We start from the raw sequence: 15,541 nt of genomic DNA, 5'->3' as shown, positions 1-15,541 counted from the left end.
CTCTGTGAAGTGTTGGCAGAGCTTTGCTGGGAGGTTAACAGTGAAGCAGAAGCAGAGAATCTTTTTAGCTGCTATTTTGTTCTGGAGCTTGGAGCCAAGTAGTTTATAATTCTTTTAAAACAGCATGTGTGCTTGTAGAATGACATGCATTGTTAATAATGTATTTTATTTTGAAGAAAAGTTACTGAAAGTTTTAAAGCTGCATTTCAGTCTTGTTCTAATCAACATTTTGCTTGCTCATGAGGGCCAAGCTTTAGGTTACCAATGCACCAGTGTCTGTCTTGGGCATAGTGTTCTTATAAGGATCTTTCTTTTTTTTTTTTTTTTTTCCCCCAGAAGGTAGATAGGTAGATTGGGGTGTTGAAATGAAATCATAGGAGATCCTTTGCTTGGGTGGGATGTTCCTTTTTTACTTTCTTTTACCTCAGTTCAGTATTGCTCGGTTAAATATCCTGGTAAAAGATGAGGTATATTAATAAGTTAGGATTTAATCAAGTATCTGTAGAAGTTTTTGTGTTAGTCCAATTGTCTTTGTCCACTAAATTTGTAATCTCAAAAGATTTGTTCTAGGAGCATCCACTGCCCATAAAACATGTTGTGGCTGTAACTATTCCATCTTTTCAATAATTGCTGTTGTGATCAGTACTAGCATGATTTAGATGAAGCATTCTGGTTAAGGAGCATTTAATATTAGTATAGGTGTGGGGTGCATTCAGTCTTCAACAGAGGTGGGAGATGCATTCATCAACTCTTGAGTTAGCAGTTCGACTAGTCTGGGGACTTGCCTTTTGCTTTCCCCTACAATTGGCTGCAAGTGTTAAGAAGCTTACTTGGGAATTGCCAAGTTAGACTCATTGACCAAGTTTAATGAGTTTTGCACGTTTGCACAAAGCCTTACCACTGCACTGCTGTGGTGTCTGTCTAAAAAAATTTCTTTGAAGTCTGAGGCAGGTAGGAAAAACAACAGCCTTCCTCAGTGGATCTGCTGGGATTTAGCCGATTTGAGTCATTTTGGTCTCCGACCATGTAAATGAAGGAGGCACTGTGGCTGAAAACACAGCATTTCAGTTCTCTGGGAGTTAATTTGTAAATACACTTCTTCCTGCAAAATAATAATAATCCTGTCTTATTCCTTATCTACCTTATATATGGAAATGATTGTATCTTGTGTATTAGCTGACAGTGGTTAATTCTGAAAGCACTTACATGACAGAAGGCAGCTTTAATGTTTCAAATCTCTCAGATAATGTGCATCCATCTGTTCTTTAGTAAATGCATCACCTCTCTGCATACTGATGATTTCTGATGTAGCACTGCTTGTAATTAAATTTTGATAATGTATTTTTACAGGTTTCTTGAAAAACCAAGTTGAGTTAATTCATGCAAATGCAGAGTAAATGGAAACCACTTATGACTGAAGCTAATTTCATGAATTGATGGTCACTCAAAAATGTTGGAATAATTAAAAATGTATAATAGTACTAGGGTATGTTCATTTTATAAATTGGCTGGAATTTCTGTTGGGTATAACAGTAACAACAGTGATATTTTTGTCTCTCAAACATTTAGCAGATTCTTGCATTTGATTACTTAAGTGTTTCAGTGCTGACCTTTTATGTTTGTTGCTTACAGATACAAATTGAAAGTATGTATTAAATTATTGAAACAAATGCAGCATTTGCAGTTTTATCAAGTACATCCTAAACCAATAATTGATGCATGTATAATGCTGCTGATACCGAAAAAATGCAATTAAAACTTTTAAGCTTCATTCATGGCTACTTAGAGAATCATTTGTGGTGGAAGCTAAAATCGCTAGATTGTGACAGTGTAAGCCTCTTGTTCAATCTCTTTTTTTTTTTTTTTACTTTTTAATTACTGATTTTTATATTTAATGCTTCAAAATTTCCAAGACTTTTCTCTTTTCATGAGAAAAGAAGATTGTAATGTTGTCTTGTTCATGATGCTTAAACTATGCTGCAAGTCTGATAAATAGGTTGTATTAATGTCAGATTATATATGCAACTGAATTTGACATTTGACGAAATGTTATTAAACATCACTCCAATATGCTAAGTTTTCCAGGCTTTGGGGAAAAATATTAAGTGAAAGCATTTCTCTTACAGCACGCTCTTTGTGGCATCTTTCTCAAGTGCTACTTACTGCATATAGAAAATTAAACACATTCACTTTAGATGCCTCTTGAACATAAGAATAGAGACATTAGCTTTTGGTTTGGTTCATGTCTCCTAAGTGTCCTAGTGCTTTTTTTGCACTGGTGAAAACAAGAGTCAGCACATTCCATTGAATGTATGGAGCTTAATTGTCTTTTAGTATTAGCTTCTCATTCATGGATTGGAGCTAATCGCTAATGGATGCTTTCTTTGGACACGATATTTCAGCTTTTGACCTTATAAGGTTTTATTTGGGGGAATCGTCATCTGGGTAGATATGTGGAAACTTGAGAACTGTGTCTTCAGGTTTTAAGTAATGTTTCCCTGAGGAAGTCAGGTGCAGAGAGGTACAGAATTCCATCTATGAATCCTCCTCAGAGCAAGACTTGAAAAACATCTGTAAATATGTTTCTGGGGCTTTTATAGTACAGCACACTGAAAATTTCCATAGAGCTCTGGTTTCTGATACTTTCTTCCCTACTTACCAGTAAAGTGAATGTTTATAGAACTGTCATGGAACAAAGCTGGCTCAACACACAATGACAAAGCTGCTTGTTTTCTCTTTGCACACTTTTTCATGTACAGCCTGTGTACATACAGTGAATCTAATTACTTGTTGAGTTCATGTCCAATTTCACCTACTCAGCACATTGCTTGAGCCTAGGGAAACTGCAGTCTGGATGCACCAGCCTTAAAGGCTATGTATGTATAGCTGGAAATCTTATACTAAATTTAAGAACTAATTAGACTGTGTTATACCCCTCTGTTCTTACATATTGCTTGGATGGACATGTGTAGCTGAGTGTGTGGATAATTTGGAAATCGCATTAGTATTTTTCAGTTTCTATTAATATGCACCTAAATTTGGCCTCTTTGTAACTTCTCAGAGTCTCATTTAACAATTATTGTAGCTTCTTAGAGCTAACAGTGATTTTTTTCCAGGTGAGGTATGTGCCATTTCTGGGCCACATGGGCTGCTTAGTGGTGTCTGCTTTTGACCACTGGGCATCTCTGTGGCAAACTTAAGAACTGGCAGTGATAAGGCTGTATTCTTTAACTGGTGTTCTCTTTTTTATTTATCTGAAAGCAAATTAGAGTGGTAAGAAATTAAACTTTCAATTATACCTGAAAATATGCCTGCTCTTAATGCATAAGCCCAAAAACAGTTCACTTGTGGATAATATATAGAGTCTGTAATCAAATGAGAAGGAAAATAAATGCCATTGGAAATTATCTGTGTCCAGTTAGGAAGTAATTTCACGTACTTGGATCTTCTGTTAGCATGAGTGCTAATCGTTCTTGTAGTTTCTCTAGGAGGGTAAGTAGTTCCTCTGAATTTTGCAGAATCTGGTGCTTGCAGAGACCATAATTAGACTGTTACACAGAAGAAATAATTTTCTTGCTAGAAAGTTGCCTGCTGTTTGTTTGGGTTTTTCTAGTTGTGTGTCAAGTATAAATTATTCCTTGTTTCCTGGAATTTGAAGTTGTCAGGAATAATACAATGAAATAGGTTTTCACTGCTTTATCTAATTAAAAAACTAACTTTTGTAATTTTCCACTTTTTCTTTATCTCCATAGAATGTGAAAGCATTTGCATCTTCAGATAGCCTAGCCAAGGTCCAAGAAGTAGCAAGCTGGCTTTTGGAAATGAATCAGGAACTGCTCTCTGTGGGCAGCAAGAGGCGACGAACTGGTGGACCTCTTCGAGGTAATGCTTCCTCAAGCCAAGTAGATGAGGAGCAGATGAATCGGGTCGTAGAAGAGGAGGAGCAGCAGCAAAGACGACAGCAAGAGGAGCAGCACATTGGGAGGAACGGGGAGATAGGAGGAGAAGAACCTGGATTTGATGATAGGCATGAGTCTCAGCAGGAACAGTTAGAAGAAAATAATAATAGACTTATTACAGTGGATGAAGAATCCACTTGTAATCAAGAGGAAGATGATGATGAACATGGTGGTGATCAAGAGGAGGAGGCGGAAGAGGAGGAGGAAATGGATCAGGAGAGCGATGATTTTGATCCATCTGATGACAGCAGTAGAGAAGATGAACATGCGAACAGTAACAGTGTCACAAATTCCAACAGCCTCATGGACTTGCCCATTCACCAGTCATCGCCATTCTACATGAAGACAAAGGTGAGTAGCTACATTTTTTTGTGTTCTTCATCCTCATTAAGTTCAGATTTTGGATAAAAAAATCACATATATAACATAAATTAAAGTTTTACGATGAAACAAAGATTTTACTTCCTAAAGAGATTATGATGAAGAATTTATGCGGTCCACAAAAACAGTGCTGTTTTAGCTGTTAGTAATCAAATTATTTGCATACATCTGACGTGAGTAAATACCCCTGTGCATTTTAAGGAATAGAACTCTTGATGACTATATTCAGAAGACCACGGTGTTTACCTTAACATAAGACCCTCCTGGCATTTTTATGGTTATTTTCCTTCTCCAAGCAGGCAAGAAGGAAGGTAAGAAATCATACATATGAGGCATTCTGTGAGAAGATCTGGTTCATTTAGATAAAAACACTGTAATGGAAAAAAAAGGTTGGAAAACCATGAAACGGAAAGTTTTTCCTTCCAGCCTGATTCTAGTGAGTTTGTGGACAAAATTCAGGGTAAAGAAAGTGTGTTAGGCAGTTAGGAAGTTACATAATGTCTGCTTGTGAGGACCTTGTAAATTGTGTGCTGATTGTTGGGAACTTGTGATTTGCAATAAGAATCTGGAAATTAACTTTCGTATTTCTATTTCTACTTGGATAATCTAACATTTTACGTTAAAGTAAAAGGTTTTGATGTACTGGCTGCAGTGTACATTAGTAGTTCGCTATATTTTCCAAATTCTTCAGGAAGGAGAAATTCCATCAACTCAGCAGCAGGGAAAACTGAAAGAGTAAAGAAAGCAGTGATACTTACTAATAAGAAAGATGGGCAGGCCAGTGTGCTTCTGGAAGAATGTTGTGCCTAAGCCTATGTACTAATTTCTTTTGTTTAATCATTAATTGCTAATAGAACACCTATCTCCTTCTCACCATTCACAAAGCAAAACCCCCTCAAATTTTTAAATTTTACTTAAAAAAAAAAATTAAAACGTGATGTAAAACAAAAAACCAAAACAAACAAACAAAAAAAAAAATAAAAAAACCAAACAAAACAAAAACCGCCAAAAAATCAGTTAATGTAAGTTAACAGGTTGAGTATGAGCATAACCATACAGAGATGGATAATCAGAATTGAAGAGGCACCTGAAGAGGTAAATAGGTTGATCATTTGCTTCTGGAATCTGCAGCAATATGTTTTTGTTAATAGTATTAGTATGCGATTCACTTGAATGTTTAAAGTACCAAAGCCAGCATCTTTGATTTTTGAAAAGTCATAATGTTTTCACATGGGTTTTAAATAAATTATATAATTTTATATCTGTAATTCTACCCTTTGAGGTATTGAAGTATATTCTGCCTAATTTGGAAATGCTGCCATATTTCATATCATTGAATTGGCTTTTTACGACTGAAATTATTGTTTTTATTTCAATGTGTTGGTTTTCTTGGATTTAGTGTGACTTATTGAGTATCATATAATATAATAACTTGCATCCAGTATGGACAATATTTAATGTAGGAAATTCTCACACTCAAAAATTTATTTTTAAGTCTCTGAATTGGAAACTTTTTGAAGTGCTTTGTAAATAACTGCACTCAAATTATGTACAGACAGAGCAGAGCATAATTTTCGGTGGTGGTCAGTCCTGAAGCTTTTTTTATTGTCTTCAATAATGAATGAAGATTTTTTCTTTCTTTTTTAATGCATATTTGACACAAACTGAAACAAGCTGGTTTAGCCTGAAGGAAGCCCTCTGAAAGATATTTGTACAAATGCACAATTTCTATGTGGACTGGTTACATAGTAAGACTGCTAATGCAACATTAATGTTGCCAATTCATTAATAAGTCGACATTTAACCACAGGAACACATTCTGTGTTAAGAAGTCTTACGGAAATATATCTATGCAAGCATGAATCAATTGCCAGAGTAAAACTAAGCACGACTAATTAATCTGCTACTTTTGAGAAGAAAAAGGAGTGTTGGTAGACTCATCACCTGTATTTACAAGTGACTTCTGGTTCTACCTGTTGAAGATTAGACTCATTCTAGGAGATTCAAACCTGGTAGACTTATTTTTAGTGTTTCAGATACGTTTCTCATCATATGTATTCTCTAGTACGTTCTCCTAACTCTGGCTGAATTACCTTGCTGTGTGCTGTACTCTGCGAAACTTGCTCTGTGCCACCACTATCTGCGGTGATGGCTGAACCCCCTACTTGATGTTTGTGTGTCAGATGTAAACCTGGCTCCCCAGAAGCTTGCATTCCTAATGCAGCACAGTTTGGTCTGCTTGTATATGGGAGGAACACACTTTCACCACTGCCCAATACCAAGAGATACGAAAAGAGACTCAACAAATAGCAACTGCTACTACCATAGGTGTAATTGTGCATCTCCTCTTATCTTTTGGATATCTTTGTTCTTCTTCCTTGTACTTTTATTCCTTTCCTTGTAAACTACTGAGTAAAGTTTTTCTTTAATCTGACTCTTTTTTTTTTTTTTTTTTTTTTTTTTTTTTTTTTTTTTTTTTTTTTTTTTTTTTTTTTTTTTTTTTTTTTTGCTACTTGGCCTGCAGAATCCTGTGTGGTTAAGGAAGGAAATGTTCGTTTCCTGCATAACACCACAATGTACCCTTCTTGAGTTTGCTGCCTGTCACCTGGGCTTCCACTTGGCAGCAGCAAGCTCTCTGTGTTTTACCTGATAAACTTAATCAGAGGCATAAGCCCCATGTATTTATATAAAAACACATTTTATACATATGTTTTCTGTAATGTTTATATAGTATATATAAAACTATATAAAAATATTTTCCTCATAGTACCTCTCTGTGGAAATAACTGAGGTAATTGCTGCCATCATGTTGTGAAAATGTTAGGACAAGGACAAGTGCACTTGAAATGAGAAGGCCAGTGGTTCACGTGAGTCTTCGTTGCATTCACCAGCAACATCCAGGAATCCAGACAGATCCTTGTGCTTACCAGTTATGATTTCCTGCATAAAATGTTAGGCTGCTCTGTATTGATTTATATTTTTAGAAAATGTCACTGTTTGAAAACAGGAAACAGTCCAGCAAGGCAAATCTATCTCATGCCTAGGTTAATTGTTTGTTTGTTATCGTCAGTGTTTAAATTTCTGCACCATTACTCTGCTCTGCTTTCTTCCTGTCATCTGGCATTTTTGACAATTTTATTATTTTCATGTTGTATTGAAGAACTGTTTAACAAACGTGGGCTTTTTTCCCCGCATACATGAAGCAATCAAGGTCTTCCCTGAAAGGTCTCTTAAATGTAATAATAAGGACACTATGTCCATTGGGCATATTTTTTCTATTTCTTGTTCCTGTTACGATTCCTGTTCATGAACACTCTTATTGGGGAACACCCATCTTGAATTGTAGATATCTTTATATCTTGATCAACGATCTGGATGAGGGATCGAGTGCACCCTCAGTCAGGTTGCAGATGACAGTAAGCTGAGTGGGAGTGTTGATCTGCTGGAGCGCAGGAAGGCTCCACAGAGGGATTTGGATAAGCTGGGTCCATGGGCTGAGGCCAGTTGTATGAGGTTCAACAAGGCCAGGTGCTGGGTCCTGCTCTTGGCTCACATCAACCACATACAGTGCCACAGGCTGAGGGCAGAGTGGCTGGAAAGCTGTTTAGTGGAAAAGGACCTGGAGGTGCTGCTTTCCAGCAGCTGAACATGAGCCAGCAGTGTGCCCAGGTGGCCAAGAAGGCCAGTGGCATCCTGGACTGTATCAGCCACAGTGTGGCCAGCAGGACCAGGGCAGTGATTGTCCCTCTGTGTTTGGCTCGGGTGAGGCTGCACCTCACATCCTGTGTTCAGTTTTGGGTCCCTCATTACAAGAAAGACATTAAGGTGCTGGAGAGTGTCCAGAGAAAGGCAACGAAGATGGTGAAGGGTCTGGAGCACAAGTCTTACAAGGAGTGGCTGAGGGAGCTGGAATTGTTTAGCCTGAAGAAAAAGGAGGCTCAGGGAGGACCCTATTGCTCTCTACAAGTTCCTGAAAGAAGGCGATAGTCTGATGCGGGTTGGTCTCTTCCCTCTAGTAACAAGAGACAGTAGGAGAGGCAATGGCCTCAAGTTGCACTAGGGGAGGTTTAGATTAGATATTAAGAAACATTTCTTCTGGGAAAGGGTTGTCAAACACTGGAATTGACTCCCCAGGAAAGTGGTTGAGTTACTATCCCTGGAAGTCCTACTTAGAGTCATGGTTTAGTGTTGGACTTGGTAGTGTTAGGTTATTGGTTAGACTTGATGTTAGAGGTCTTTTCCAACCTAAAGGATTCTGTGATATCAGATATTCTGTGAGATTAAAACTCAGTGGCAACTATGCCAGTAGTTAAACTTTGTTTATGCAATACACTTACCCATTTGTATATCACATTATTCCATGCATTTAGATTTCATGTTTGACTGATTTGTCTAACGTGAGGCAAGCCTTTTTCAGAGAGCTTTCCGTTCTGTAAGGTTCGCCTATGTTCTTTGTACGTACACATGAGAATTGACACTCGGTTGTATTAAACTGATCAGAGTTTTCTCAGTCTCAGATCCTTTATTGTTTGTTAATTTTTACTCCAGTTGATCTGTGTCCTATCAAATGTTGTCATATCATTTTTAAAAATATTAAATAACACAAGAGGGCAAAGTAAATATGTACAGGAGTCTTATGAAAACATGTTCTTGATACTGGTTCTTCACTGATTGTGTTGTATTTGTAGCATCCATTTCCAGTGCTCTGTGATGACTTTGTATTAATTGAGTTCTGTTGGGTAACCATAACAGAAGCAAACAAAGCACAGTGCACCCCATATTTCGTAGCAACTGCACTTAAATGCTTTTATCCCTCTATACATGTGGGATGCAAGGACAGGAGTGTACGACTGGTAGTTGCTGTCACTGTGAAATAGCTCATGTAAATTAACACTCCTGCTTATTTTAGATTTAAATTGTTTGTCTACCTATGTTCATACTCTTGAAATTGTGGTATTAGCAGATATATTTTATGTTTATCAAAATTGGTATTTATGACATAGGTGATAACCACCATGATTTTGTGGAAAAGGGGTCATCAATGCTGTTAACCCTATTTTATGTGAAACATTACGTTATTTTCTCTTGGATTGACTCCTGGGTTTCAGCCTAGGGTTTTCCAGATTGTACTCTGTTTCCTTTTCTGAGATTTTTTTTCTATAAATAATGAGGTTTATTTGAGATTTGTGAAATATTTTGATCTAATTAGTAAAAATATTTTTTATCACTACATATATATAATCTTCAAATTGCTTCAATTTTTGTGCCTTTTTGTTTGCTTAACTACTCCTGTAACTTACCAGTTTTGTAGTTCTTAAATATTAATGACTTCAATATACCTAAATATTTTGGTTTTAATTGAGGTTTTCAGTTCCCATCAGGGTCAGTTGTTTTTCTTGAACTGCTGCAAACTTTTCTTATTTAGAGGAGTACTGGCTTCTTGGTTGTCTTAGAATGTGTTTCTAAACAATAAAACAATTTCCTGGTTCATTCAGCTTTGGTTTGGGTTTGACATATTTTGTGGAAGGGGGAAAAAAGTCATGATCACTTATACCCAAGCTCCCATGAATTTAACTTTGTTCTACTAGTTTTTGTCTTCTGAAATTCAACATTACATAGCACATTTAATGTTAAATATGTCTAATGTTGAAGCCACCTCAGTTGGGAAATAACCACTTCAAAAAACAAAACAAAACACATTAGACCCATGAATTCATGGAAAGTGTTAGCTGCATTATTTCCAGCAAATATTGTCACAGATTTCAATGGTTAGGCAAAATAGCTACTTAATATCAGACTAGGAGGTGTGAAATGTCGTATATAAGGACCTGAATTTTAAAATCCAAGTCACTAGGTGGAGCAGGAAGATTGTTGTGTGGTGCATAGCCATTTTTCTTCTTCAGGGTTCCAGGAAGCACATCTCTTTTGCTTATCTTGAGGAATGTCTAAAGCAGTGTTTGAACCTGTTTATGGGGGATGCTTAATCCTTCTGGACAACAGGCACTGTTCAACAAGATTCTTTGCAACAACCCCTTCTTATGTAAACATTTATTTGCCACTCTTCCGTTGAAGCTGTCGTAAAACTTAACATTTCACATTCATATACCCTAATTTGCTATTTCTGTGTTAACTGTTTGGATTCTGATGATGACTTCTCATAAGGGGTCAGGTATTCTGCATGCAGAACCATCCAATAACTTCACAAGTTAGTGTCCTCTTCAGCTGCGGGTTTGCTTGTGGGCTGTGATGGTGATTGTTTTATTGGTTATTAGATCTTCCAAGGAATCAGAAAGCAGATTAGCTAAAATGAAATTGAAAAATACTTGTACAGTTGGATCTACAACCACAAAAAACACTGTTATTCCCTCTCAGCAGTTGTTATATTTTAACATTTGCTTCATCACTAAAGGCAATAAGATGATGTTTTTAATAGATGCATTTTGTACATAACATACATTACATGTAACAATGGTAGAGGCTGAGAATCAGCTTAATTCTCTTGCAAAGTACTTTGATTACAGCATCGTCCAATTCTGAGCACCATACTATCTGTTTGGCTGCAAGTCACTGGGAGCATGTGTGTGAGTAATGGTCCTGTTCCAAGACTGCCTTTTCTTGATTGTTTATTGACCCTGGAAAGTAAGGGAAGACAGACACAACAGGTAGCCGTGTTGACTTTGGTGGAACTGGAAGAGGAGGTACTACAGAAAAATCTATCCCTAGGAGGTTAAATACCCATCTCTCAAGTTCTGAAATGCATCTAAAACCACGCTCACGTACATAGCTTTGAGCTCTTAAATAGTACAGACTGGAACAGAATTTTTTGCTGCAAGGTGCTTAGTCTAAGGTACTGTGTAGAGCCACAGGAATATAAAGGATTTATTTTTCAGTGGTTTGGGGATTCGTGTGGAAGGATAGCATTAATTTTTTAAACCGAGGAAACCTAAGATTGCACTCGGCAGTTTGTGCATATGTGAAGTGAAAAAGGACTCCCACATAAAAGTTTGCAGTTATTGTCAGCATTATTAATAGACTAGAAGCTTTGTAGGGATAGGGGGAAATTAAGGATGATTGCAGAACTACTGATCCTTGGAAACAGATTTTTGTTTTGTGTGCAGGCAGTACATGCAGTCGAGAGAAGGTTGCAATGCTGTGTGTAGGTGAGGGCGGTGTGTGTGTGTTAATATTTTTCTTTTCTGAGCAGCAGAGGGGGCTGTTATTGCTTTGTTGCAGCCACATGCAGACTTGTGCGGTGTTCCTTTGCAAAGGTGTTCTTTGGTCCTGCAGCTAAAAGCCTGAAGCATGTTTCTTAAGTGTAGGAAATAAATATAACTGGAACAAGAGGTCTGAGGACTGTTTATTTGTCAAGAATCTGTTTCCATATAGAAAATGATGCAGGAATATTTTTTTTTTTAAAGAATAAGTATTAAACTGGGCTTTTGTGATGAGAACGCAATGTATAGTTCTCTGCTCTGAATACTTTCTCAGGAGAAAGAGAAAAACTTCATACTACAAAACTTTCATCTGTATTTTTTGTGGGGATCACGTGTAAGGTATGTAGATTCTTCATTGCTCTGATTGTTTAAAAAAAAAAAAAAAAAAAAAAAGGCAAAATCCACCCCAAAAACATTGGCAATTTAATCTTTTTTTTTGGGTCTTACTTCTTCCTGGTATTCTTCTTTTTAATTGAAACTTCTTTCACATCTCTTTCTTTTAAAGCTTAACAACTGGCAGATTTTCCCCTCCGTTGGTTATTCTGACCTACAGCACTGAAGTACAATGATTTAAGATAAGTAAATGACGTAGGATAAACAGTAAATGGTCTTTACATTCATTTAGTCTTGTTCAGCTTATTCATCGGTGATTGGATGAAGGGAGAGAGTGCACCCTCAGGAAGTTTGCTGATGATACCGAACTGGGAGGTGTGGCTAATACAGCAGCAGGCTGTGCTTCCATTCAGAAGGACCTGGACAGGCCTGGAGGGTTGGGCAGAGAGGAATCTAACGAAGTTCAGCAATGGCAAATGCGGAGTCCTGCACCTGGGGAAGAAGGAACCCCCTGCACCAGTACAGGCTGCTGGAAAGAAGCTTTGTGGAGAAGGATCTGGGGTCCTGGTAGACTCCAAGCTATCCATGAGCCAGCAAGTTGACCAAGAGGCCAGTGGTATTCTGGGGTGCATTAGGAAGAGCATTGTCAGCAGGTTGCAGGAGGTGATCCTGTCCCTCTACTCAGCCCGAGTGAAGCCTCATCTGCAGTGCTGTGTCCAGTGCTGGGCTTCTTGCTACAGGAGAGACATGGAGCTCCTGGAGTGGGTCCAGTGGAGGGCTACAGAGATGATGAAGGGACTGGGGCATCTCTCTTGGGAGGAAAGGCTGAGGGAGCTGGGCCTTTTCAGCCCTGAGAAGAGATAATTGTAGAAGAGGGAATCTTGTCTATGCATACAAGTATTTTAAGGGCAAGTGTCCATAGATTATGGCCAGGCTCCTTTCAGTGTTCCCAGTAACCGGAAAAGGGGCAATGGGCACGAACTGAAACACAGGAAGTTTCATCTGAATATGAGGAAAAACTTCTTTCCTTTGAGGGTGACAGAGCACGGGAACAGGCTGCCCGGAGAGGTTATGGAGTCTCCTTATCTGGAGATATTCAAAACCCACCTGCACATGATCCTGTGCAACCTGCTCCAGGTGAATCTTCTTTAGCAAAGAATTGGACTAGATGATCTCCAGAGGTACCTTCCAACCAATCTATGATTCATTCTGTGATTTAGAACTGCCAGTCATAATTACTTTTGCATTACCATGACAGTTATTTTCAAGCAAGTTTTGCTGTTTTAAAATATATTTTCTTTTTTACTTTTCTGATACAGAGCCTTATTTTTGTAATGGACAGTAATAACATTAGAAATATTCATACTCGGAGATGAATATAAATCAACAGTTTTAACCTTTGATTTATTTCTCATTTATATACTCTACAGTTTAGTGCTAATGATTCCAAGCATGCAGGATCATTTGGAAAGGTTATGTAACTGTCATTAAGATGTAGTTTGATAAATATTAAAGCATCCATGGAAGGAATGCAGATTTTCCATTTCTCTGGAGATAGCAAGGTTCTTCCCTATCAGTACTAATCTGCATCATGCTTTACTACAAATATCAATGCTTTGCTTGAAAAGTACAACTTACTTCCTGTGTTTTTACTTGGCTATGTTAAGTTATGGTTTCGTTTGCTGCCCAAGGCTTGCAGACGTTTAGCTGTACTTTTGTCTTTTCTAAGTAGAATTGTTCCTGCACCGTCACTTGCTGGTAAAACTGGTGTTAAATTATTGCTGCTCTGCAAATTTTCCCTACTTTGTAAGTGGATCTTGAAGCTTGCTAATAGATACGTGGGCTCTACTTTATGAGTAATGTAGTTATACTTCATAGAGTTTGTTGCATATCTAAGAACTTGGCTATCTAGTTCAGCTTTTTCATGCAAAGTTCTTGAAGTATTTAGTAATTAAATTTGACTGTTATGTTAAAATGTTGCAGTCAAATTACAGGAATTTATTTTATAACAAATTCTGGGTTGTTGTTTTTTTCCTTTATGAAAGTTGTCTTACCACTTTTCAGTATGATTTTTACAAATATTACAACAATTAAAGGATAGTTATAATATATAATTTGTGAAGTAAGTAAGAAAGACAGTGATATAATTTGTGAAGTAAGGAAGTGTTTATAAAGAGTAAAATCAAGAATCTTAGTGTCTGTGAAGGAAGACAAGTACTTTAACAGAAAACTGATTCTGACAGTTTGTGTCATAGTTTGGACTACAAAATTCTATTTAATGAGTAGATTTTAATTGATTTTCTATTTTCCCTTCACTGCAGAAAGATGCATTTATTTTTAATGTGAAAAGAAGTAATGCTGATTTAGTCTCTTGTTACAGTGATTGCTTACTAGACTGAAGTCCTAGCTGACTAAGATGTAAGCGATTTTCTACTTCTATGCCAATAACTGAGGTCAGTCTTGAAACTGCAGTCAAGGGATTTATGTCAACTAGCCACACTGGAAAATAAACCTCCAGAGCTTTGTAATGTGCCAGTTTTCTCTGCAGAGGTATTTGTCAATGTACAATTGCACCTTCTTTGCAGTGAAGCCTCTGTCTCAGCGTACACCTTCCATTTCCATGGTTCTTACCAGACACGTCCAGTAGTTTCTGCTGAACATATGTGTAATTCTTTAGTAGCTGTATTGGTTGGTTGTTCACTGGTATATTTATGGCAGCACCCTAAAGCAGAAAAGATGCCAGCCACCTTGGGCAAGGGGGGCCAGAAACAGTAAAATATTTGAATTGTGCTTTGGTTGCTTGGCTTGTGCATTGCTCCCTAAAGGTAAATATTGGAAAGGTTCTTGCCTATGTTACTCAAACTGCTGTATTGGTTTACTTTATGTAGAATAAATTAAATTGATGCCTGAAGCATGTCTTGTTGTTGCACACCTTTTCGTAGGCTTTGAAATTAGTGTTGGTTAGGCACCTATGTGGTTTTTACTCTGCATCCTTGTTCTCAAAACGAAAATGTGTGCATTTTTTTTTTTTTTAAAGAAAAAGAAATAAAAAACCTGACAGTAACGCTATTTCAACTCACCAATTATATAACAAAAACATTATGAAGTAGAAATCATGAAAACGTGCTTCAGAATCCCTTCAGTATGCTTACTCTGTTGGAAATATGGTTTGTCTAACAGATACATTTGGGAGCTCTGCCCCACTTGAATATATTAATTTGTTCCTTGTGTCGTTCTTGACTATGTGGCACATGCTGTTGCCTGATGTGATCATTAGCCTGAATATCTCCAGTCTGTAGTGATACAGCTGCTTTTTCTTGAGCATTTATCAGTGGACACTCTTGTTCTGAGTGTATGTTTTAAGCTGCTTCTCTTTTTGGAGCTTAACTGAAGTTGGTATAAGTAGTTATAAAACTTAATGCAAGTGGTGAATCAAAAGTGTGGAGAAAGGAAAACTTTTGCTGGTGAGTTAATTTTTGGTTTTGTTGACACCTCCTTTCCCAAATGGTTGTTGTTAAATATTCTTTTGGCTGTGAATTTGAAGTATACGTTCAAGAAATATGAGTTATGATGCGGAAATTTCTTGCTTTTTCTGATGCTTATACTTATAAAATTATGAGATCTGAAATTAGCTTAGGGGGCTAGAGGAACAGT

The 15,541-nt window shown here is 37.3% G+C and overlaps 1 protein-coding gene across 1 annotated transcript in view; it reads left to right on the top strand.

Moving 5' to 3' along the window:
* The window catches only part of FBXW7 (F-box and WD repeat domain containing 7), a 181,866-nt gene that overhangs the window by 74,350 nt on the left and 91,975 nt on the right, over positions 1–15,541 (top strand). The window contains exon 2 of the mRNA XM_027891812.1: positions 3,753–4,310. Within this exon, the coding sequence (XP_027747613.1) occupies positions 3,822–4,310 (489 nt within the window). The 5' untranslated portion in view covers positions 3,753–3,821. The remainder of the gene's footprint in view (positions 1–3,752; positions 4,311–15,541) is intronic.

The sequence above is a fragment of the Empidonax traillii genome, unplaced genomic scaffold, assembly GCF_003031625.1.
Source record: "Empidonax traillii isolate 1590-97213 ecotype Southwest subspecies unplaced genomic scaffold, ASM303162v1 scaffold331:size1191723, whole genome shotgun sequence".
Taxonomy (NCBI): Eukaryota; Metazoa; Chordata; class Aves; order Passeriformes; family Tyrannidae; genus Empidonax; species Empidonax traillii.
Note: the sequence above shows the minus strand (reverse complement) of the source record. Positions and strands in the feature narration are given on the sequence as shown.